The 24,978-nt window shown below is 32.7% G+C and overlaps 1 protein-coding gene across 8 annotated transcripts in view; it reads left to right on the forward strand.

Moving 5' to 3' along the window:
- The window catches only part of LOC143223813 (uncharacterized), a 104,156-nt gene that overhangs the window by 46,286 nt on the left and 32,892 nt on the right, over positions 1 to 24,978 (forward strand). For all 8 annotated transcript variants that reach the window (XM_076452292.1, XM_076452291.1, XM_076452296.1 and 5 more), the window contains 4 exons: positions 1,401 to 1,496; positions 11,012 to 11,161; positions 15,834 to 15,929; positions 17,958 to 18,109. In XM_076452292.1, the coding sequence (XP_076308407.1) occupies positions 1,401 to 1,496; positions 11,012 to 11,161; positions 15,834 to 15,929; positions 17,958 to 18,109 (494 nt within the window). The remainder of the gene's footprint in view (positions 1 to 1,400; positions 1,497 to 11,011; positions 11,162 to 15,833; positions 15,930 to 17,957; positions 18,110 to 24,978) is intronic.

Genomic DNA, 24,978 nt, shown 5'->3' on the forward strand with positions numbered 1-24,978 from the left:
TCTTGTTTCTTCAACTCGCTGGTAGGCACATCTGGTCATTTGTCATCATTAATGGTGTGGATGGCGATTAAAAACCACGAAAGCTGTTAAGACCGAAACTTGAGCAGAATAAATAAAGGAAAACCATCTAAGACCCAGAAATTATCTTTTGCCACTGTGGTGAAACCAACACTAGAATTTTTAGCCATAGGCTGTTTCTTTTCACCAAGGGCGATGTGGCTAATGGCTAGTGGAAGCCTAGTTATCTATCTTTATAGAACTATGATTTGAAGAGAGATGTGGAATGAGTCTGGTAAAATTTGTTCTTTTGTTCTACTAGTTTATGCCCATAAAAGCCATAGTTAGTTATAAAGTAAGTGTTGCCGATTATTTGTTGTAAAGCTTGGTCAAAAAGGTTTCATATCTTTGTTTTGTAAAAGAAAAAGTAATCTTGTTCCCAAGTAAATGGTTAAAGTGATAAATTTCAAAATAAATCTGTCATTCATGTATATTATCCACATGTAATTTTACTAGGTGACATGTCTTCCAGTCTACTTTGTTGCTATTCATACTTAGCAAGCTTGTGTTAAAAGCTATTTACTGAAAAACAATGTTGACTGGCCCACTGATGTTTTTTGTTTAATTTTTTTCTGTGGATTTACTTGTATTTAAAAGGTCAATAGTCAGATTTACAAAACTAAAAGTAATATTTTACAAAAGGTTAGGTCATTGAGTACTAATTAACATAGAGAGGATGACCATAAAACTAAAGCTTTTTTGTTGGTAAGCGTGAAGTTATAAATAATGGACTTTGAGATATCAGGCACTTTTATGTTTTATTAAAGTTAATAGCCAAAGTTACATGAAGTTCAGGCTGTTTAGTTACTAATATGTTAAATTTTGGCAAATATAAACATTGAAATATATTTTGTTGAGTAACAAATTAAATCTGTTTTTGTGATTTTTATTGTGAAAACTAGAAATTGTGTAATTCTACAATCATATTTATGCTGAATTTTCTAGGTCATTAGTAAAGCCACAAATGTCAAAGCCAAGCTGTTTTATTGCCAATATTTTATGTTACATCAAAAATGTTAACATGTACTTTTATAGCTTATTGTGTTTCTTATTTCAGTTATTTTCTTAGCCTAGAATTATACTACTTAGGAACTACAGAAATTATATTAGAAATGTTTGTCGCAGGGGTTGCTGGTTTTTCTGTACCACCTTTGCAAATTAGTAGTTACTTTGGTGCATTATTCTTTCTTTCTCCATCATTATTTTTGTGAAGCTTAGAATTAATGGCACTATTAAACTTAGTAATAAAACTAAATTTAATTATGTGGACTGGATATTTTGTGTGTAAAGTTGTTGCTTGAATTAAACATTAAATAGAGATTATTGTGTGCTTTCTTTCTTAGAACAACTCAGCTGTCCAGTGGACATCCAGTTTGCTGAGTGCATATTACCCTCTTCTGCTGACTGGTTCCTCATTGATTGTCTGTTTTTGGGCTGAGGTATGCAGTGCTTGTTATGATTTGCTGTTTTAATAACGCTGATCTATTAACTGTTTATTTACTAGTTGTGTGTTTCTTGTTGGTTCTAGAATGATCAATAACTCAGATCACAACTAGTCTAGAGAAATCTTAGCCAATGGTTATCAACATTTTAAGCAGAACAAACTGTGATCCAATTTCAATGAAAGTGATTCACTTGTGTAAAAGTACATGTGACATTTAGTAAAAAATCTGTACATGAAGAAAAATTAATATAATTTTGATATTAAATGTATAAGAATTACTGTAGAGCATGCAAACATATCATGACCATAAAAGAACTGTAACAGGCTTGTGTAATTTTTAAAAAATAAAATTGTGATGATGTAACAGCTATTATAAGACCATAGTTATTGTTTTTATTTGTCAAAATAACTTTAGTAGACTTATTATCTCTATGGAAAAAATGGCAATGTTATAAACATTTAATTTGCTACAAACACAAGTATATTTCTTAACTGTTTTATTCTTTTATTTGAAATAGTAGTTTTAAATTAAGTGCTAATTTTAGTGTGCCTTTAGATTTAGCATTAATAGTATTTGTTACAGGTTATAAAATTAAAATGCCTCTAAATTTTGAAGATTATAATTTTTAATATGTTCCTTATAGCTAGCAGCTAGCTATTGCTATTTTATGTTTTGAAAAGTTTGTTTTTTTTCCCTTAATTACTAGAGCTTCTTAAATTGACTGGATTATAAAAGCAAAAATAGAAATTTTTACATTATTTGAAAATAGTATTGTGATTTTTTTATCATAGAATACACACTTAAACTAGTATGACAGATTTTCAGTTACTGTTTATTTTGTAATGGTTCAGTTGTTTAATGTCTGTTTAAAGCTTTATGTCAGCAACACTTCCTTGTTTTGTTAGTTTATAAATTTTATATTATCGTTTAGTTGATTTTAATATTTGATGGCGGTTTTTCTTTTGTTGTGTTAATTTTGTTAAACATCGTGTTAATTATACTTTTCCCATTTGAAATACCAGTTATTTTACATTATACTAATTATTGATGGAAAATGGTTGTGAAATGATGTTTGACAATTAAAATGACATGACCAGTCAGTTATTGAACTGCAGTTGATTATTATTGTATTTGTATGTCTAACCACCATCATGAGTTGTAATTATGAAATTATGATTATAATTTGTCTGTCAGATTACTGTATTGGTTATTAAAATTTATGTATTAATGAATAATTAAAATAGTTTTCAGATTTATTTGCTTGTTACACAAACAGGCAAGCATTTTTGTGTAAAAATATCATGTCCTCATTTTCTAGTTTAAGTTGTAATATTTTGTATTTTGTTTGTTTCCAGCTAATCTAAAAAAAACCTTTTCAGACAGAACACTAGATACAGGTATTTTTTTGGCAAATTAAAGGATACAAAAATTCCTTACTTTCCCACCAACTCAGCTGTTGACTAATGACATGTACTTGTCCATTTTAGCCCTTACTTATTCAGTGTTTGACCCACCACAAGCTTTCTAACCTGTGCAAGTTACATCATCCAACCAATCCATATCTGCACAAACTGCTGTTTCTAACTTTATTTTCTTGGATGACTCTAACTGTAAAGGTTCATCACCTTAGTCTCTATTTCATAGTGTCATTGGTAGTGCCAGGGAAATCTTCTTTTGCCTTCAGCAATAAATCTCTTGGATACTCATGTTTATCAGCTTCTATGAAATTCAGTTCTTTGGTTGAAAGATTACCAGAGTTTTCTTTAATTTGATAATGACTGGAATTCCCTTTGGGAGAGTTGGAACTTTATCTGCAGATAAGATCTTGGCAGCCCATTTGAATGGCTTCAGGATTGCAACAAAGGATTCTACAGTTGATTGATTATTGAAGTCAGACAGTTTTTGATGCAATATCTGGCTGGTTTTTCCTATTAAAGAGGCCATGACAACAGACTCCAGAGCAAGGATTTGTTCCAAGTGGCACAACAGCACATCCGGAGTGCTGTTCCACCATGTTGTTATGCTCTGGATAAGTTTGTGGCCTTTAGATTTTGTAGGCAAGTGAAGATTTTGTTTCTTTTCCAATAAACTTGTTGCAAGTAGATTCTTAGGAAAAAAAACTCAAAACACCCATTCTTTTTGCAATAATTTTGAACATTTGAGGTTTTTCTGTATCTGAAACAACCAACTTTTTTTTTTCCATCTTGGAAACACAGTTGCTTTCTGTTAATTCACAGCATTCTATGTAACCTGAATTGGAGTGAAAAGATGTTTTCTCGAGTGCAAGTTAGGATATTTCTGAGTTCTCAGCACATCAGACATATCAACAGTAATAAAGTGGGCTGTGACCATATCTTGGTTCTCTGTATTAATTGAGGACTAAACATGATGTATTATGACAATGTTCCTTCACACGAGACAAAGCCTAGCTCAATTTGTTATCACTTTGTATTTTCCCTCCAACATTGTCAGGTATGGTTTCCGTCAAGAAGGAGTGTCATGTAGATCAAGTGATTTCAACAGTTTATGAAGGTATCACTTCCTACAAGACTAAAAGGGCATATGAATCCCCTTCCAACAGCAAAGATCTGCCCAATCGACCCAGGGCAGGATCCATTTAGGTCGATAGACCTCCCTTGAATACAGACAGTAAGGAAAAAAGATGGGATCATAAACAGAAGGGTATTCCACCCAATTCACCTACACATAAATAAAAATGGATGGCCACCCTGATACAATGGAACTGTCAAGGTTTACATTCTAATGTGGATAACATCGAAACACCGATTGCTTCCTACCATCCTGTTTGTCTTTCTTTACAGGAAACATTTCTTAAACCTGCCAATACAGTCACCTTTCGTTGGTTTTCTTTATACAGAAATGACAGGCTGTGTGATGGATGAGTGCATGGAGGGGTGGCACTGTTGGTTGATCAGCATGTGCCCACCCTGTCTCTGCCACTCAACACACCCTTGGAGGCCGTAGCCATCCGTGTTTCCTTGGGTCATACCATCACTGTCTGTTTTCTCTACCTGTCACCTGGAGAGACATGATCAATCAGACCTTGCTGCTCTCATTAAACAGTTGCCATCTCCCTTTTTCATCCTGGGGGACTTTAATAAAGCACATCATCCCCTCTGGGGAATTGCTGATATTGATAGTAGGGGGGTTACTTTGTAGAGCATATGTTCTCTAATCACAACCTTTCTCTTTTCAATAATGGTTCTTCTACTTATTTCCATACACCTAGTCAGGTCCTTTACTGCTATTGATGTATCTATTTTCTCCCCTTCATTATTTTCCAATTTTTCATGGAGAGTTGACAATAATCCACGAGGCAATGATTAATTTCCTGTAATCTCGTGAGAGACTGGCTGTGGTCGATGCCACCCAACCCGCATGCCCTGGTGGAAGCTGGATCAGGCAAACTGGCCCTCTTTCACTGCTCTCAGAACTTGATCCTGCCATCAATAGATGACTGTGTGGCAGCAGTAACTGGACTGTAATATACAAGCAGCTGCTCAATGTAGTCCTAAAATCTTGACATGTTTTCCACTATATCCTCGTCCATGGTGGAATCTTACCTGTCACATGGCATGAAAGGCTCAAAAATGAGCCTGGGATACTTTTTGGGTAAGACGTGAAAGCCAGAAGGAATCTTGGATTAAGTTCCCAACCTGAATATCTTCCACCACCAGCTCCAAAGTCATATGGACAAGATTCAAAAGGTCAATTGGCAATATAATTCTGACCCATTTTGATCTTGCTCTCTGCTGGCAAGGAAGTAGCTGATACCTGGAGCATTGCCGATACTCTAGGTTAAAGCTTTTACTGGATATCAAGCACTTCTATTGCTTCTTCCCCTTCTTAGCCATCAAGACTCGGGCAGAGCAATTACCTCTTTCCTTTTGAGCTGATTGTCTCTATGACTATAATCGTCCCTTTACACTGGTGGAACTAGACATTCATTGGTCTTCTTGGGGCTTATCTTTGACCATAAGCTGTCCTTTATATCAAACATCAGGCAACTATGGGTCAAATGTACAAGAGCACTGAACATCCTCTGTGTCCTCTCTTCCATCACTTGGGGAACAGATTGACATTCTATGCCAAAGATACATTGTGCTCTTATTCGATTGAAACTTGACAATGGATTACTGGTCTATGGCTCTGCCAGACAATTGGCCTTAAAGATGCTGGACCCTATTCATCATCAAGGACTTTGGCTCTGTACTGGGGCATTTTGCGCTTCTCCAGTTCAGAACTTGTACATAGTCTCATGAACCTTCTTTACCCTTCTGCCATTTGCAACTGTCTTTACTGTATTCTTTGAAACTTTGCTCCTTGCCAAAGCATCTCACTTGGGGATGTGCTTTCCTTCCTTAGTGGGCCTTACTTTTTCAGAACGGATGATCTGCCATTGCTCCTTTTGGACTTTGCATTCAGGCACAATTGGATGAATTGGATCTGTTCTTGGATAACATTGCTGTATCCACTGGTCAGCCCATCCCACCATGGCTTCTTACAGTCCCCAATTCTGGCCTATCTTTAAGGTATCTGAGAAAAGTAGACACTCCTGATTGGAAATACTGTCTGCTATTTGCTGAACATCTTTCAAACCATCCTTCCATTCCTGTTTATACAGATGATTTGAAATCAGGTGACTGTGTGGCTCTGCCATGGTTTGTTGTGGTTTGGTGGATGCACACAGAATTCCCTTTACAGCTTCTGTGTTCACTGCTGAACTGTATGCCATTTCTTTTGCCCTCGATCACATAGAGGCTAAGCAGTATTCAAACTGCACTATTTATACTGACTTGCTTAGTTCTCTAGTGGCCCAAGAATTGCTTAATGTTGGTTCACACCCTGTTCTCACTGATATTCAAAACTGACTGGCCCATTTCTTTTTAACATCTAATTCTATCCAGTTTTTCTGGATACTGGGCCATGTTAGTATTTGCAGGAACAAGCTTGCTGACACTGCATCTAAATTTGTTTGCTCTGGTGCTGTGCCTGTTCCATACATGGACCATGGTCCTGTATTCAAGGCTTGGCTCTGTGCCAGTTGGTAGTTGACTTGGAGTTAGCAATGTGAAAACACGCTTTTCCAAATATAACCTATATTGGACTTTGGCCATCTTGGTACTGTAAGGATCGGAAAGAGGAAGTCGTTCTAACTAGACTATGCATTGGTCAGTTTTTTAACTTGTTTTCTTTTATCTGACACTGATGCACCAGTGTGTAGTTTGTGTAACACTCAGATCACAATAAGCCACATTTTACTTTCTTTTCATTGTTATGATTCACAAGGAAGGCACCATTTTCACCATATTCTGTCCCAAGATTTGTCCATAAAGGTAGTCAGTGTTATTGGTGATGGTGACACTGTCCACCTTGGTAATATGTTTAGTTTTTTAAAGGCCATTAATCTTTTTAATGCAATTTAAATTTTTAATATATACATTACACCTTTTATTGTGGCTCCCTTTTAAAAATCACAGTTCATTTAGTTCAATTTGAAATTAGAAACTGGCTGTAACATTAAATAACTCAAAACCAGGACTGGAAAGGACAACTTCAGTTTGAACTACCTGTTAGTCATTCTGGTGAGTTATTATAATTTTGATACATGTCTTTTAAAACCCTTTTATTAATTTCCTTTCTGAAAATGGCCATAATGTCAATTAACTCGGAACCAGGACTGGAAAGGCCAACTTCATGTGACTGACTGTGGTTTTTGTACTTACCTGTTAGTCTTCCTGGTGAGTTATGATTATTAGTTTTGCTACTGAAAGTCCTTTACAACTTGAATTACTGTAATTTTTCTCTTGACATTGTAAACTAGATGTATACATTGGTTTTATGGTATTTGTGTTTTTTTTTAAATTTTGTTTTGCTTTACCTTAATTTCCTTTTATGAATTTTACTAAATTTACTTTTAACTTTTTACTGGATGTTTGGTGCAGGTAGCCTAGCTGCTTTGTGGCATAAAACACTAAACCAACCAACCAACCATGTAAACAGCAGTCTGTTGAAGCTGTGAAATTTAAGACTAAGACAGTTTGCTTGCAGATGCAATTGATTGATGGGAGACTATGTTTTTAATTCTTTATAACATACCACTGATTTAGAGAGCATGCAAGATGTAATATGAGTGACAACTCAACATACAACTGTTTATATTTAACAAAACAGGTCTGTTACTATTAGAAATACTGATTTATATTTGACAGCCATGAAGAAACACTTTTACAGCAACTGAAAATGCTTCTCATAAATTTAATAGCATTAAGTTGTGATTTAGAATTCTTTTTTCTGAAAATTTTATTAAACTCATGAAATAATTCTACATTTATGTAAATTTGAGCTCTATGAGGCTTGTGTTAGGATTTTATAACTTTTTTTTTTTTGCATGTGAATTTTGACAAAGATAACAGATTATCTTGCTCAGATTTAAGCAATCTTTGGTAAGTTTACTTGAACATTACTCTTTTTTTCATATTTGTAAAGGATGGAATTTGTCTAAGCCTGTGATCTTGCAAATGAGCCTGAACTACTTAAGTATCGAGTCACAACAATTAATAAGCCTGACAATAAATTCCAAGTCCTCAGTGACTCAATGGAAAATCTGCAGGCAAAGTCACTTAAACTTATAATGGTATGCATTTGTTTATCTTTAAATGTTATTGTTTTATTGCCTTTCAAACTGTCTGACTACAGTTCCTACCATATAAATTATGAATTGTGTGGTGAACCTGCATCTCACATCCCAGTGTCGAATTACATCAAGAATGCACTGATTACTTAAAAATGTGCCTCATAAGAATTGTTATTAATATGATTCATTTTACTTGAAGTAATTTAAGTTTTAAGTTTTTACACTAGAAACTTTTATAATAATATTAAAGAATACACTCAAAAAAGCAAGAAATAAATTACTTAATTAGGTTGTTTTTTTTTTGCCTTTAATTGTTTATGAAACCTAACCTTCCTTTTTTTACATAACATACTACTACATAATTTCTATGTAATTAAATGATGCACCAAATAACACTGAATGACCACATGGGAAAAGGAAACTGTTTTTTAGTTGTCATGGTTATTCTAGCATTTTAACTGTATGACAAAAGCCATTAAAAATTCATCTGAGCTTATTGATATATTTTTCAAGGGAATGAAATTTGAACTGGAAAGATAACAGACAATCCTCTATACAGGCAACTATGTAACTCATCATTTGATAAGGAAAAACTTTGGCTTTCTTTTGGTTAACAATAATATTGTCTTGAATGTCAGAGAGAACTATCGACAAGTTCTACAAGAAAGAATGTGACGGATGGCCATGAGAAGAGGGCTCTGATTTTATATTTTATTGCTCTGTAACTAAATAAAATTCGAGGTTTTATATATATTGTTTTGATGTTCAGGCATTATAATGAGTAATTTGTATTCCATACTTCTTGGAGAGGTGGTAAAAAAAATTCAAGAGGGAAGACATTGACAATAAATGTTGCAGTTCTCATACTATGGAAGATTGAGAATTTTTAAAAATATTTTCTTATAAAATTAAAACTTAATAAATTGAGGTTTAGTATTATTTATACATTATTTACATTTTTATATACATTGATAACAAAGTAGTTAACTTATGAATGTAACTCTGTAAAAGTTTGTGACATGCGACTTTGACCAATTTGAGGTGAGATTGTGGTACTTTTGCATAATTTTTTTTTGTAATTTATTGTAATTGATGAAACCTGTTAGAAGTTGATTGTGGACAATTCTTTGCAAACTGTATGCTGTTTAGTTTGTTGTGATACAAAATTTGAAGCAAAATATTTGTTTGCCTTGAATAAGGAATGTTTTGTGGTGTATGTTCAGTACTTTGAAGGTCAGATTTCATGTTCCAAGAAATTATGAGTAATGGCATTCAGGAGTTCTGGTTAAATAAAACTCTGTTCAGGTTGCCGTTATAATGTGACGAGAAATATCAATGCAATGAGAGAAAAAAATGACGTTAATGACTTATTTATAAAAGAAAAAAAGAGAAAATAAGAATAAAAATACAATTTTGTTTTCATATACTGATATTATTGAATCACGTGTTTAGTTTTGTCATTTAATAACTTGTTTTTAAGATATTTGATAATTTGACTGGTACCTTTCAGAAACTTTGGGAACATATTTAATTGTGATTAACCTTGTACCATTGCTTGCTCTTCTCTTCAAAATCCATTTAAAATTTGTGTTTATGTTCTTACCTTAACGGTAATTTGGTGCAGTGCAGACCCTGACCTATGGAGAAGAATCAACAGGATGGCATACATCATGAAGTTTAGACTGTTTAAAATGGGAAAAATACAGTACTATAAGTGTTTAACTTAACTTTCACTTTAAATGTTGGATAGAAGTTTCATTGATGTTGTTCTTTAGACTTAATTAATACATTTTCTTTTACATAACAAACTCTTTACCAAGTATTTTTATAACAGATATTACTAATTTCTGAGAGTTTTAAACTTTTTTCATACTGCATTTAACCATCGTGTTTGGAAAGAAAAATTATGAGATAAGAAAGGATGTGTTTATTTAACAAGGACAAAAGCTGTTAAGATTAAAATATAGATTTTATACATAGATTATTCTAAGAAATGTGTATGAAAAATAATGATTTTACTTTATATTACTTATTAATAATTTTTATGATATAAATATATAGATTTGAAATTTTTATTCAGGCATTTTCACAGTGAAATCTACAGATCAATATTTTTTTTTTATTCTTTTGTAAGACAGTAGCATAGAAGTAAATATTTGCCAGCAATCTTAAAAAAATTTTAAAAATCTGAAATATAAAATGTTAATCCCTACAAATGTTAATGCAACAAAAAATGCTAAAGTTGGAATTATTCCTCTTGTATATCTTATTTTCTTTTGAACACATACAGACACAGAAAATTGAAATTATCTGTTTTGCTTTGTAATGTATATAGGTGGCTGTGAATACTAATCTTTTTTGTTTGGCAAATATTTGAAAGACAAAAACATTCATATCCTGAAGATATTATTCTGATCAACATAGATACTAGAAAATAATTCATAATGCATTCCTTGACAGTTTTGTTAATGTGACTTATATATACCATTAGCTGTAGCTTCATTCCAATGTGTGGTTTGTTTTTGTTGTTGTTATGGTAATTCTTTGGTTGGATTTGAGTTTATCTGAAGCACTACACATAAGCTTTCTTGTTTATACTCTTAATTAGGCCTGTAGATATGTGTGTGTGTGTGTGTGTGTGTGTGTGTATATAAAAAGTTGGTAGGTATTGGAAGAGTGAATTATCTCCTTAATATATATATCTCTTATGCGTTGTTTCGCTAACAGTGTGAGATAACTGAATGAACATTAATACAGGTTTGTCACATATTGAAGCTCAGATTTTTTTCATCATTCAAATGTTAATTTGCTGTATAGATGTTTTAACTACAGACAATTAAATCAAATACAGGTTTTCCATATGAGAGATTTGAGATTAGACAAGCCACGTTTCCTTAGTAAGTCATTCCTGGGCTTCATAGCCTTTAATGTCATCACGTACTCCTTGTTGTGTGCTGAGCTCATCTTGTTGCAGCTAGACATCCATAATGAGTGTGAAAAGGTGGGTAGAAAATAATTCAGATTTAAAAACTAAATAAAATTGAGCCAATGATAAAGTGAACTTATTTTGTATGGTCAGTAAGATTCATATTGTTTTCATAGTTTTATCCAATTGGTGAAGACATTATTATTTATCAAATAATTCTAAAATAACCTGAAACTTAAGATTGATTATGTTGCTTTTTATATGAACATATTGTTTATTTAATTTACATACAATAAATAGGAAATTAAGAAAACCACACTTAGCTATCATTTATTGGCTGGTATTAAGATCAGCTCATTAACATATTAAGTGTAAAAATGAAATGTTCTAAATAAGTAGATTTTTTTTTTGATAGGATAAACCATGAGTATGTGTATAAGTTTGATCATTATATGGGTCAACCTTCTCCTGAATTTGAACAAGCCTAACCTGTTTGGGCCAGTGGAGGTTTGATAGCCTTTTTATGCTATTGGGCTTTGCCTCGTCTTTCTCAACCATCCTGCAGAATCAGCTAGGCTGACTACAGCATTTTTCAAGCTTATTTCTCAGGTATATGGTGTTTTATCCATTCCCTATTTTCCTATGATCTCTTATTAACTCCACATTGGCTCATTTCTCATCTTTGTCTCTCACTTTACAAATGCAGTTTCCCTGTTGTTAGGATTCCTGCTTAATGATAGAATTGTTCCAGATTTGTTTGCTGCCTTTTTCTTACAGGGACTTATGGATGGCCCCTTTCCATTGGTAATATGTTTTCAATCATGTATGTGAGACTTTGGAATTGTGTTTGTAGTCTGTGCCTCAACATTCTACCTTTTCCTTTTTGGTTGCATGTTTCTTGTCTTGGTCCTTATCTATATTTCCTTGCCCCTTTTTCCAGGGGTTTCTCATCTCTACATTTTATTTATTGTAAATGGGCATGTTGCCAGCAGTACTGGAGACAAACCAGTGAGTTCTTTCACTACAGATTCTTGGGTTTTTTGGGTTTCATCAGAGAGATTTGTCCTACTATTTCTTTCCTCACCTTCTTTGTCTCAGTTACTCTTTTTCCATCCCCATGACTTGAGATCCTACCACCAAGTAGTACCTGTCAGAGATGGTACAAGATCTTCTGTATGAACAGGCCAGTACACCTGTTTATCATCTTTCTCTAGGCTTTTATTCCAGAGTATTTATTGCCCTCACTAAAAATTGGAGACTGACAACCTGTAATAGACTTGTCCCCCCCCTCAAACTATTTTTCAGTTTGCCTCGTTTTAACATATTTTCTCTAAATTTATAGAAGACCAAGATGAATGTCACAAATGTTTATTTGCATATTCCAATATCTCACCACTTGCTATCCTTTCTTCAGTTGCTTCTCCATGGGGTGGTTTATCATTTTTTTGCCTTGTACTTCAGACTTGCTTTGACCCTGTACATTATGTTGGATGGTCAGAACATTTCTTTATCACTTACATGCTCTTAGGTTGTGCTTTTCTCATTCTTTAGAAGGTTGGCTACTGCTAGTTCATTCCAAACAGAAACTCCCCCATTACACTCATCAGCTACTCCTAAAGATGACTATAGTTGGTTCGTTAATCAATTTGGAGAAGTCTTTATTGACCCCTATCCAATATCTTGTCCATTTGGGTGTTTTTCTACAACTATCTCATTTGGGCCCACCCTTCTTTTTCAATTCAGTTTTCAGTTTTACTATACCTCATGAGGTTTTATTACTTTTGGGGATGTAATCTTCCATAGCAGCCCTTACACCCTTAGATCAGGCTCATGTGTGTGCTCTATCATTGGCTCTTTATGGCCAGTGGAATCTTGCAACCAGTATTTTCCATATTGTTTTATTTCCATGGAAGTTTCTTGGTGCAAATGGAACATTTTCCATGTTTTGGTTTCTGGATTCAGGGTTTTCCTCTTATCAACCCACTGTTTATCATCATGTGGATTTCCTCATTTCACTTTTATTCAGGGGTCTTTTATCTTCTCAATCTCAGATTCCTGGGTGGTCCTATCCCACAACTTTTATTTTTTTCACTACCACATGTATTTCCCTCTCCTACACCTCCTGATGGTGTGTTTATTCCAGATTCTCTTTCATCATGGTGGGTTGTTCTTGCAAATTTGGATATTACTGTGGTCCTGCACTACCTCATTTTGCTCATATTTGAATATCTTTCTCAGTGCTGCTTGTTTCGTCTTTCCTTTACATTTTTCTTCCTTTCTTCTCTTCATCTGTGGATGTTGATGGTCTGTTTATTCGTCATCAATGTTTCACACACTTTGTCATTCTACGTACCTTCTCCTTTTTTAGATTGTTTTTTTTTCTCTAACTCTTTGGAACCTTATGAGGATAACTCCTCCATTTAGCAGCTTTCCCTTCCTTCTGTTACCCAAATTTATACTCAGTCTCATCCAGACAGACTTGTGTCCTATACATGTTCTTATGTTATATTGCCTGTATGATTCTCTTTTGTGAGGCCTGTTCCCACCTCCTTTCCTTGACCGTTTTTCTCTCTTTGTAATCCTTCTCCTTTCACCTTTTGACATTTGGTTTCACCTCTTTATCTAATTGGTTTAAGCATCTTTTGTCATCTTCCTTTCATTTTTGTTCCAGGTGTCTTCTCATCCAATTCAACACCTTTTCATTGGTATTTCATCTTCTTCATCTCTTGGAAATACTTCAAAAATTGGGCATATGGACTCCCCCATAATACATTCATCTCTCAGTGGGTAGAGCAGAAGGGGATAGCTGTGTATTCCTACCATGCTTTGTATTGAATAAATAAGTATGTTATGCTTTCAAAATTTGGGGTTAATTGTCATCCAGAATCTCTCTATGATTTTCCATCTTTTCTTCTGGTTGTGTTTAAATGTATTTACCACTTTCCAGTTCCAAACTGCTGGGGTGGTGTACCATGGAAGCATTCTCCTGAATGGGTTAATGATATACAAATACAATAATTCTGCAATGGGGATCCTTCATCCTACCCTCACAATGTCAGTTCCCATTGGCTGGGCTTTGGATTTATGGTTGAACCAATCAACATAAGTCCTCACACTTGTATTACAGATGTCTATAGTCCTCCCTCAATTATGCTGTTGTTGTTCCATCTGTGTTGTGGGTCAGGATGGGAGGTACTTGGAGATTATTATGGTTCTTCCCCATCCACTATCCCTCAATGCTTATTATAGTGAGGATGCTACTGTACTCACATCAGTTCCAGTTAATTTCTCTTTTGAGGGTTATAGTTTGCTTATGTAGACATCTTTTTAGTGCTGGAAGTTGAATTCTCAGATCTGTTAGTTTTTTATATTAAGATGTGTCCAGTTCATGCATTTGGGGGTTACTGATTCCCTCCAGTGTCATAAAATTGAAGTGAAGATGGTATGACCTTTTCCACCTCTGCCATACAGCTGGGTTTTGGATGTAGTAGATTTACCATGTATGGTCAATCACTCCTTAGCCATTCTACATCAAGGACAGATCCTTTTAATTTTAACCACTTTTATAATTACTTAGAGTTGCATATATATTAGTTTGAATCACTATATGACCTTATTTCTCTCCCATTTTGATGTGCTATTCTATTGGAGAAAGAATGTATTTGTTTCAGAAGTATTGTGGTTCCTACATCTTCAAATCTGAAGGTCAAATCTTAGAGAGTGTCTATACTGAAAATGTATTTCCAGTAGGTAGTTACCTCCACTTCCTTTTTTTCCCAACTGAAAACCAGAACTTTCATCTTTTACCAAAACTCAAAATGACAGTTTAGTAGAATTGGATAGAAGTAATCAATGTACCATGAGAGTATGTCTCCCTGTTATTGGTAGAGGTTGGCTTGGCATATGATGATTTGCATGAGAGACATATTGGAATCATTCAGTTCCAATGGAGGGGAGATAAAAGGCTTGTGATATGCATAAAATTGTTTTGCATATAGAGGGCAGCACTGAATGATAATAGCTATTTATGTGAGAAGTTTAGAAAAATTATAACTTGCAAAGTTTCATTATTTTAAAATCATTACACAATTTTTTTAATTTCTACAGTTTGGTTATGGTTATTAATATTCACATTTGGGTTTTTTATGTCTTTCAAAAACTTGTCTCCCTGTGGCATATTTAGAGCACTTTATAAATTAAGTGATTAAATAGAAATCAAGTTATAATAACTTGCATGAGTTGGAAAAGCAAAATGTTTCTTTAAATGACTAATTTTTTTGTAATACAAATAGTCCAGTGAAATTTACTTAGCATCTTTTTAAAAAGAAATAGAGTATTTAATGCTAAAATAAGTATTATTAAAGTTAAATTATGTATTTAACTCGTACATTTCACATTACATCTACCTAAAATTAGTACACTTATTCTTTATAAATAAGTTAATCCCAAATTTAAAAGCCCCATAAGCCTATTATCTAACTGTATGCCTAATACCCATTTCAAATCGTGACAGTATTATTTTGTATAACTTAGAAATTTGAAAACTTTTGTTTAATTTTAATTTGGTATGTTCTTCTGATAATATCTGCTGTGTATCCTCATCAATCTTATTGAGTGGAGCTTTGAATTTCATTTAAAAAAAATAGTCAATAAATATCATATAATGTAGTTCCATTGTATTGTATATTACTTTGTAAAATATTTTCTTTAATTTTTAATTTTGTCTTTTTTTATATATTTTTTACAGATTTTCTTCACAAGTGTTTTTAATGGACTTTTTGCTTTTTTGATGCTGGTGGTGGTGGTGTTTTTCCTTATATACGGTATTCAGATGTATTTTAAAGTAAGTAACTAACTTTGTGTTCTGTGCATTTGTTGAGGTGAATTTGTAACATACTTTCCAATATATAGTTTGTCTTATTACAGATATTGGAAAATGGATTAGTTTTATCTTAATTATGGCTGATCATATGTATGGCATAATTATTTAGTTTATGGCATGAACTGTTCAGTTTCATTATTCATGCTTTCAGATTACTAATGACAGTGTGTAGTATTGTGAATGTATTCTCTAAAAGTATGAAGAATACCTTTTAGTTATACTATTTCCTTTCTAAGCCTGGTGTTTTGGCATGATTGATGTATTTATTTAGTCATATTTCAGTACACTGAAAGCATTTATTGAAAAGTCCATTTAAATATTGCTTTTTTCTAGCTGAGTCTCCTCTTATACCATAAATGGAAATATTTATTGATTCAGTCCGTATTACCAAAATGAAAACATTGAAAAGTCTGTTCTAGTATGTACATCTTTTATAGAAGATTTTGAACAAACAATATAAAAATTTTTCTTTCTTAGGAGTAGAGAGATATACAAAAAGACAGTTCAATAGCTGTTATTTAGAAAATGAAAAGTTTGGAAAATAGTTATATAATTCAATATATAAATGATACAAAACAATAACTATGTAGCTCTAATTATTGTAAACTTCAAATAAAACTTTTTTATATGTCAGTATTTGATTTTAATATGCCTTTTCTTGAAATTTGTACACAGATGAATGTAAGCACAAAGAATAATTTTTCTTAGTTTTTTATCTTAAAATTTAGTATGTCAGAATATGTATGTACAAGGAATTATGCATTGTTTATTAATTTTATCAGCCTGTTAAAGGATGTGTTGTATGTTTACTCTTGAAAATACAACATAAAAAAGGGTCATGCATTACAGCAAGTTTTGCCATATTTATTTGTATATTTTATTTCAAAAATTAAAATTCCAAGAAGCCAAGGAAGTAAATCAGTTATACATGTTCTTCCCTAGCACTGGTTCCACCTCCTTTCCAATATGGGATTCTAGCTACTCTTGTGAGAAGAGGGAAGTACTGTATTAGAAGTTATAATTTTCCTATACTGAATATGTATTTTGGTAGGTACTTTCTTCCACTTGCACTTTCCATCTTCCTACTCACAATCTTCTGGTGCTTGCATCTTCTGTCACACTTCAAAGTGATGGTTTGGTAATAGTGCATAGAGGGAGTCACATGCATAATGTGATAGTAATGCTCTCCAATTGGTGGAATGATGACACAAGATAATTTGCAAGAGAGACATCTTGGAATCTTTGATTCCAATAGAGGGTGTGTAGAAGGCTTGTGGTATGCATTATAAAAAACAAAACAAAAAACGTTTGTGTATAGAGGGCAGCACAAAATGGGTTTGATTGAGTGATAATTTGATATTTAGCACAAAACTACACAGTGGGCTATCTGTGCTACGCCTACCATGGATACTGAAACTCAGTTTCTAGCACTGGGAGTCAGCAGACATACTCCTGTGCTACTGGGGGACACACAAAATGGGAAGAGGTAATTTTGTGACATGAGGGAAGTACCTATCAGAAATACATTTTCACTATAGGGAAATTATAACTTTCTAAAATCTATGAGTTACGAACTGATGTACAATTTAAGTGTGAGTTATAAAGTATCTTAAATTTTCAAACTACTGTCTGGAGGTGCATAGTGTCAATTGGGTAGGTCTATTGAAAATTGTTTGTCATATACTGTGCTGTATATTAAAGCTGAATAATTAAAACTGGCTAAATATAGTGGTAGTAGACTATGTTATGCTATTTTCTTTATTAAGTTATGTGCATTTACTGTATGTGCTGTTTCCAGTATGTTAGTTTTAAATAGTTGTTTACTACACTTGAAGGCATAGAACTTTTTGAAGTAAACTTAAAAATAATGAAGCATTTTAGTATTGAAAATATAATTCAATATCTTGGAGAGTAAAGCTTAGGCACAACATTTTTTCTCAAACCAGTGGTTTAACTGTTTCTTTCATCTCGTATATGCATCATTTTTAGGTGCGTGGGGGTTTTGTGGATGGATCTCCTGCTTCACCTGACACATCACAACTTAGCCAATCCAGGTTTGGACTGGTTTCTCAAGCAGTTCTGCTGCTTATTACTGTTGCATTTATTATATCTGATGAGCTAGGAAGCTTCTGGAAAGACAAGTAAGCATTTTGAAAACCTTCCTTACAAGTATTTGATATATATGTTTATTTACAGTACATTTATTTAAAAAAAATGTATGAAATGTTAAAACTATATGCTTTTGAAAAAGAGTTGAATTAAGTTCTGGAAATGGCAACATACAAATCAGTTAAAGCATTGTTGTAGTGGAGTAACTATGGAAGTAGCTAAGATAATGAAGAAGCTTACTGAGGCCTTTGTGAATCACGAGGGTATATTAGACTCCTGCAGCAGAACATAGGTATTTTGCTAGTATAAAATAAATCTAAGGTTTCCTTGTTTTTGGTTTCTAGAATGATTGCACATGCTAATAAACAATTGCACATTACTATTACTGCCAAAGCTAATAGATTTTTCAATTTTCTTTAGTTCCATTGAGATCATCTAAGAATGTCAAAAGCTATTTATTAAATGCAACAGCTTTATGTACAAAAATACATGATCACCAGATTGTGACGTGCGTGCTATTAAAATGATTTCTTTATTTAAATTTTAAGTTTTGTTATCCAACTTAAGTTCCTAATTTTCGTATTTTACTTTCTTTTATAATGATAAATATAAGATGTACATAAAAAAAGAAATGTAGTCTTTGCAGCTGGAATCTTGCTGTTTTTGTGTTCATGATAAAGAAGTTCCTAAAGTTTACTGAACCTATTATTTTGTAATTGAATTTCTTTCTCGTAAATTATTTCTCTAGTTTAAATAATTAATTTATAATACAAAATATTGTTGCACACAGAAATATAATGTCCTAAACCTTCTACAGTTTAAGTGACCTTCTGAATAAGTTGCAACTTGGTTGAAATCATTCCAATAACTATTCAAGCTCAGCTCCAACATTAAACAGATATTGTAATGAATTAAAAGTTTTTAGGAACCTGTCATCATAATGCTCTGTTTCGTAGCATTCAGTAATTTGGAATCTTTCTATTGGTTAGATATAATCAAAAATCAAATTCTAAAGATAATTATTGACTTATAAAAAAACAAAAACAAAAAAAAAACAGGAAGACCTAGCATGTGAATTTCACTTTATTTCAAGAAGTTTAGAGGCAGTAAATTTGAATTTTATCTTGGGGACATCTATAGTAAAAAATTTATAATTTATAGAAAAGTACATTATATAAGGGTAGAAAAGAAATGTAAGATGGACAATTCTTAACAAAACTCATGTGAGAGAAATGAAGATTGATAACTTATATAAATATTTCCTTTTGAAATTAATAAATTAAAACTTGTATAATATTAAAATTGTAATTAGAAACTGTTTTGCTGTCAAATTTATTTACATACCTTTTAAAATAACTGTTTAATTAAATTTTGAATGCTATTCTGTAAATGGTTGTGACATATGGCCTTGCCTGATTTCAGAAGGCTAATATGGAGCATTTCAATATGCCTAAATGTAGGGCTAAATATCAGTGGCCTTTTAGAAGTGAGGTTGAAATTTATAACTCGGAACAAATGATGATTTAGTATGTTCAAACATATATTTATAGGTATGTATAGTTTTTGTACTCATATTGCATTTTTCATAAATAATTTTCTAATTAATTGTTAGTTTTCAATAGGAGATGATTGTGCATTTTTGCTTTTTTATAGTTTTGTGGTAGAATTTGTCTCTGCATAATGTATGTGATAGTGACAGTTAATTTTCCTTCAAATTTAGTAAATTAATATGGTTGCAACATGATAAAATTTTTAAAATAGAAAGTACTAGTTAAAATCAGTATTAAAGGAAGAAGAATTAAAGGACAGTATTTGGCAAGTGACAGGAAGTACAATTATTTCTGAACTCAGTCTACTTTAATAAAGAAAATTGCTTTAATTAATAATATTAAGTTGTTTTTTCAATTGGTTGTGATGTTGAAAAGTATATAATTACAACAATTGTAAGCTGGATTTATTGTTGGTCATCTTAATCTGTTACATTATAGTTGTGTTGTTTACCACTTTTCAGTTATATGCTTTTAGGTATACTTCTTTTAATATAAAAATGTACTCTCTTGTTGGACTGAGAATTCTTTTACAGTAGGCATCTGTGACTTGTTTGCAATAAATTCAATGATAAATGAACAGCATGCACTCCACTTTTCAGAAATTAATATATTTGGAACAAGTTAAACATATGTACAAGTTCTTAACACTATAGAGATTGTAGGAACATCATAAAAAATTTTCTCTTTTCAAAAGTCCATTTATGCCTATTCAATTGCTTTAGAGCATGGTTTTTCAACTGGGCTCTATGAGGAAATTTTAGAATTTTAATATATTTTCCCAAAACTATAAAATTGAATTAGAGTATGTTGTACAAAAAAGTAAAATGTATCTTTAATATATCACAGGCCTGGTAAAGCACTCTACCTGTAATCCGAGGGTTGCAGGTTTGAATCCCTGTTGCACCGAACATGCTTGCCCTTTCAGCCGTGGGGGTGTTATAATATGACAGTCTATCCCACTATTTGTTGGTAAAAGAGTAGCCCAAGAGTTGGCAGTGGGTGGTGATGACTAGTGCCCTTAGTTGTCACCCTTATAATGGATAAGTGGTTGAATGTCAGTAATGAATCTGATACGAGTAAAAATCTTCCTAGGCCTCAAACAAATTCATTAGCATTATCATCACGTGCAACCACTTCAGTGCAGGATGATGCAAGAAGTACCGAAACAAGAAAGAAAAGAAAGTATGATGAAAGTTTTATGGAATATGGTTCTACGTGCATAGGTAGTGAAGGTGGACTAGTGGGTTGTGTGTTGAATGTGGAACAGTATTGAGCAACAGTAGTTTGCATCCAGCAAAGTTAAAATGGCATCTAGAAACCAAACACTCCCAATTAAAAAATCCAATTTCTGGGTATTTCAAAAGAAAGTGCTTGCAATTAAATGCAAGGAAAGCTACATTTTGTTTGTTTGTCCATGAGGACAACAAAGGTGCACTTACGGCTTCATATGGTGTTAATTACAGTATTGCAAAAGCAGGTGGATCTCATACAATTTCAGAAGATTTCATAAAACAATGTGCAAAAGATTTGGTAGCTTGCACAATTGATGAGAAATTGCTTAGAAACATTAACTCTGTGCCCCTTTCAAATAACTCGGTTTCTCGAAGAATCAAGGATATGTCAGCAAATTGCTTAATGGAGTTAATAAGGCAAGTAAAAGAGAGTCCAACTTTTTCACTTCAGATGGATGAATCAACAGATGTTGCAGGTTATGCAATGTTGCTTGTTTGTTCGCTATATTCACGAAGCTAGTTTTGAAGAAGACGTTAATTTGTAAACCTTTGCCTACTCAAACAGGTGAAGATATATTTAAACTGATTGATTTATTTATGGAATAACATAAGATCCAATGGCAGCTTTGCTCAAGTATTTGCAGTGATGGGGCTGCAGCTATGGTTGGAAACTTTCAGGTGCAGTGGCACACATAAAAAAGAAAAAACTGGACATCGAGAGTATCCACTGTTGTCTTCATCGCCATGCACTTGCAATGAAACGAATGCTAGAAGACTTAAAAGAGGTATTGTGTGATGTCATAAAAATAGTTAATTTTATAAAATCAAGACCACTCAATGCGAGGATCTTCAGTTCACTCTCTGAGGATATGGGAAGTTTGCATAAAAATTTGCTGCTTCATACTGATGTCCGAAGGCTTTCTTGGGAAAAGTTCTTGCTCAGTTTTACTAACTGAGTGAGGAGATAGATTTCTCTTTATCTGAATGTCATTTTGAACTTGCATACAAATTAAGACACAAATGCGGGATACAGAAAGTAGCTTACCTTTTGGATGTATTTACTTGCCTATCTAAATGAAGTGAATGCTATAGTGCAGGGTATGAGAGTAATGTACTTGAAAGCTCAGAGTAAAATGGAAGTGCTTTAGTGTAAGCTAAAACTTTGGGTTGAATGTATACTTATGGAAGAACTTTATTGTTTTGAAAATCTTGGTGGTTTTTTACTTATGAATGAAATTTCCTTAAGTGAAGCTGCAAGAGTTTCAGACATGCAGCACATATCAGCACAGTGTACAACTACTGGGGTGTACTTCCCTCTTCATTTAGAAAAATTACTGTGGATTTAAAATCCCTTTGACTCTACAAATACCACTTTGAAATAGAAAGAACAACTTATAGAAATTTCAACTGATTACGCTCTAAAAACAAAATTTCAGCAGAAAGAAATTGCACAATTTTGGATTTAAAGGGCCATGGAATACCCTGAAAGAAGTAACAGAGCTTTGAAAATTTTGATGGGTTTTCGAACAACATATTCTTGTGATCAAACATTTTCACAGTATACAGTTACAAAGACCAAACTTAGAAACAGGCTAAATCTTGAAGATGATTTGCACTTACAAGTAACAACTGTAACTCCAAATATTGAACTACTTTATGAACAAAAGCAAGCCTATCCAAGCCACTAATAAATAAATAAGTACACTGTGCTTTTACTGATATAAATTTTGCAAGCAGAAATTTTTGAAGAAGTAGAAGTAAAAAATTTTTCTGTAAATATTGATCTTTTTAATAAATTTATATTCTAAAAACTTAAACTTTATCTGGTGCTAGTGACCAGTTGTTTCTATTTTTAGTGTATTTTTTTATTAAGGTTCTGGAATATTTTTTATTCTTTCTGATGCAAAGCTCTACAGTTTTAAAAAGTTTGGGAACCCCTGCTTTAGAGTATTAGTTGTCAAACCAAACTAACTTGCTCTATTTTTATTGCACTTGTATTCCTTGTGTAATTCATTTACAATTGTGGCACAAGTTACTAGGAGTGTATACTGTTCTTCCAGTAATCATCTGGTCATCATAGATGTTGTCTGTTCCTTGTTTCAAAGTGCACTCAGGCTGGTTATGTTACTTTAGAACTCACTTTGATGGAATAAACTATAATTTTTGTCTCTCTTAAAACTGTTAGTTTTCTTCTAACATATTAAACATTAAGCCTGTGTTAATCATTAAGTCTATCACTTCTTTAGAAGTTAACTTCACACCAAACTTTTCCTTTGGTGTGACTCCCTTCTGCTACTGTCTGTCACTATTTTCCACTCGTCTCGCTGTATTTAAATGTTTATCACTAAATTGTCTGCTTCCCATATTCTCTACATCAATGAGTTACAAACACAAATTCTAATAATTAGTTGCTCTTAACTCTTGTATTAAAGTAAACAATCACAAAATATTAATTCACTAAATAAACTAAATGATAATATCAACACTAAAGTTTTTTTTTATAACAACCTCTTTACCTCAAGGCTGAACAGTAAATAACTTTCTTATTTTGTATTGAATTCTAAGAAAAAAACTCAGCTTCCCTCTCAGTAATAGAAACCATATGACAACAAAAGAAAACTAAAAATTTCCCAGTATTTCCTAATTTAAAGAAGTTGTAGTACACAGTAGTGCAAAAATAGTAAAACTTAGTTTTCAAAATTTATTATCTAGGGAAATAAAATTTGGTTCTTCTTGCATCTGTAGTTAAATATAAAATTATATATACCTTACATAAAGGTTTTAGAGTTTGATTACCTTTGCATAAACATTTCCCCCTTTTCCTCAAAATACTGAGTACTTTTATCTTATTCATAATTCTGAAATTGTCTAAATTTTCTCCATTTGACTGTTCAGTATATATGAAGACTGACATTAATTTTGAAAGCATTATGAAATTTTATGAACTGCAAAAATTAATTTATTTTTAATGTGCTCTTGAAAAGAAGAATTTTGTTTGTGTTATACAATTAACCATTCAGGAGATAATATGTAACAGAAAGACATTAACTATTATATTACAGCACATTTTTCTATTTTTGTATTACCATTAGTTTCTTGCTTCTGGTTTCCTTGTAGGAAATTATTTACAAAAGTTATGTTCTTCCTTTTCAAACAAGGAAATAGTTTTGAATTGGAGATCTTAGTTTTGGGTTTATGTATCTGTAATGTGAAGAGGTGACTGGTATCCCGTTGTCCAGTTTAGGTCAAATTATTATTCTTAACGTGCATCACCATCAATGAGATGTGGGTAATGTGAGAACATTCCAATGTTTTAGTAGTTTTTTTTTCAATTAGAGGTGAGTATATTTCATACATAGAACTGCTTGGTGGTTGTCTTCAACAGCAAACAGGAGAACATACTCATTCTCACATTTTTCATGGAAGCTTTAAGTATTGTTTTATAAGCACAGAATATAAGAATCACTGTGAAGGCCAGTTTTGTTCTAGGTTTATAAGTCTCTTGGCTGGTCATTCATTTTGCTCACTCTGGCTTTCTTCATTTCTGTTGCAAAAACAGGTAGTTTTTTATACTCTTTTACTCTTTGGATAGTTTATTTTTACAGTTCTTACAATTTCAAGTGAAAAAACTTTTGAAGATGGTCAGGTTACATATATACAGTTCAAGGGAGTATGTTGCTAAAATACTTACAAAAGGACTGTTTTGACATTCTATGGTGGCATAAAAGCATCACAACATTTAGTCATTTTAAGTTTTAGTGAATTATCTATTTTGTAATTATTTCATTATAGTACCCCTTTTTGACTGTATGTGTTGCATATATGTGATTTTTCAACTATATATGGTCAGGTTATGTGGAATTAAATTTTCATCCCTATCCATTACTCAGAATGTCTTTGCCAGTTTTACTGGGACATAAGGTCATGTTTCCTCTCTTTACAGAGTAGAGGAATATTGGGATTGTTTAGGTCCGTTTGTATTTGGGACTTTTGTCCTTAAGCCCTTGTCTTGTGGGACATTTCACTTATCCATCAAATCTTGACAAGAGAAGCCTTTGAAACTTTTGGACATCTTTGACCTTGACTTGCTGTTATGTAAGAATTCTTCCTTTCCTTACT

The sequence above is a fragment of the Tachypleus tridentatus genome, chromosome 1 (genome assembly GCF_004210375.1).
Source record: "Tachypleus tridentatus isolate NWPU-2018 chromosome 1, ASM421037v1, whole genome shotgun sequence".
NCBI lineage: Eukaryota > Metazoa > Arthropoda > Merostomata > Xiphosura > Limulidae > Tachypleus > Tachypleus tridentatus.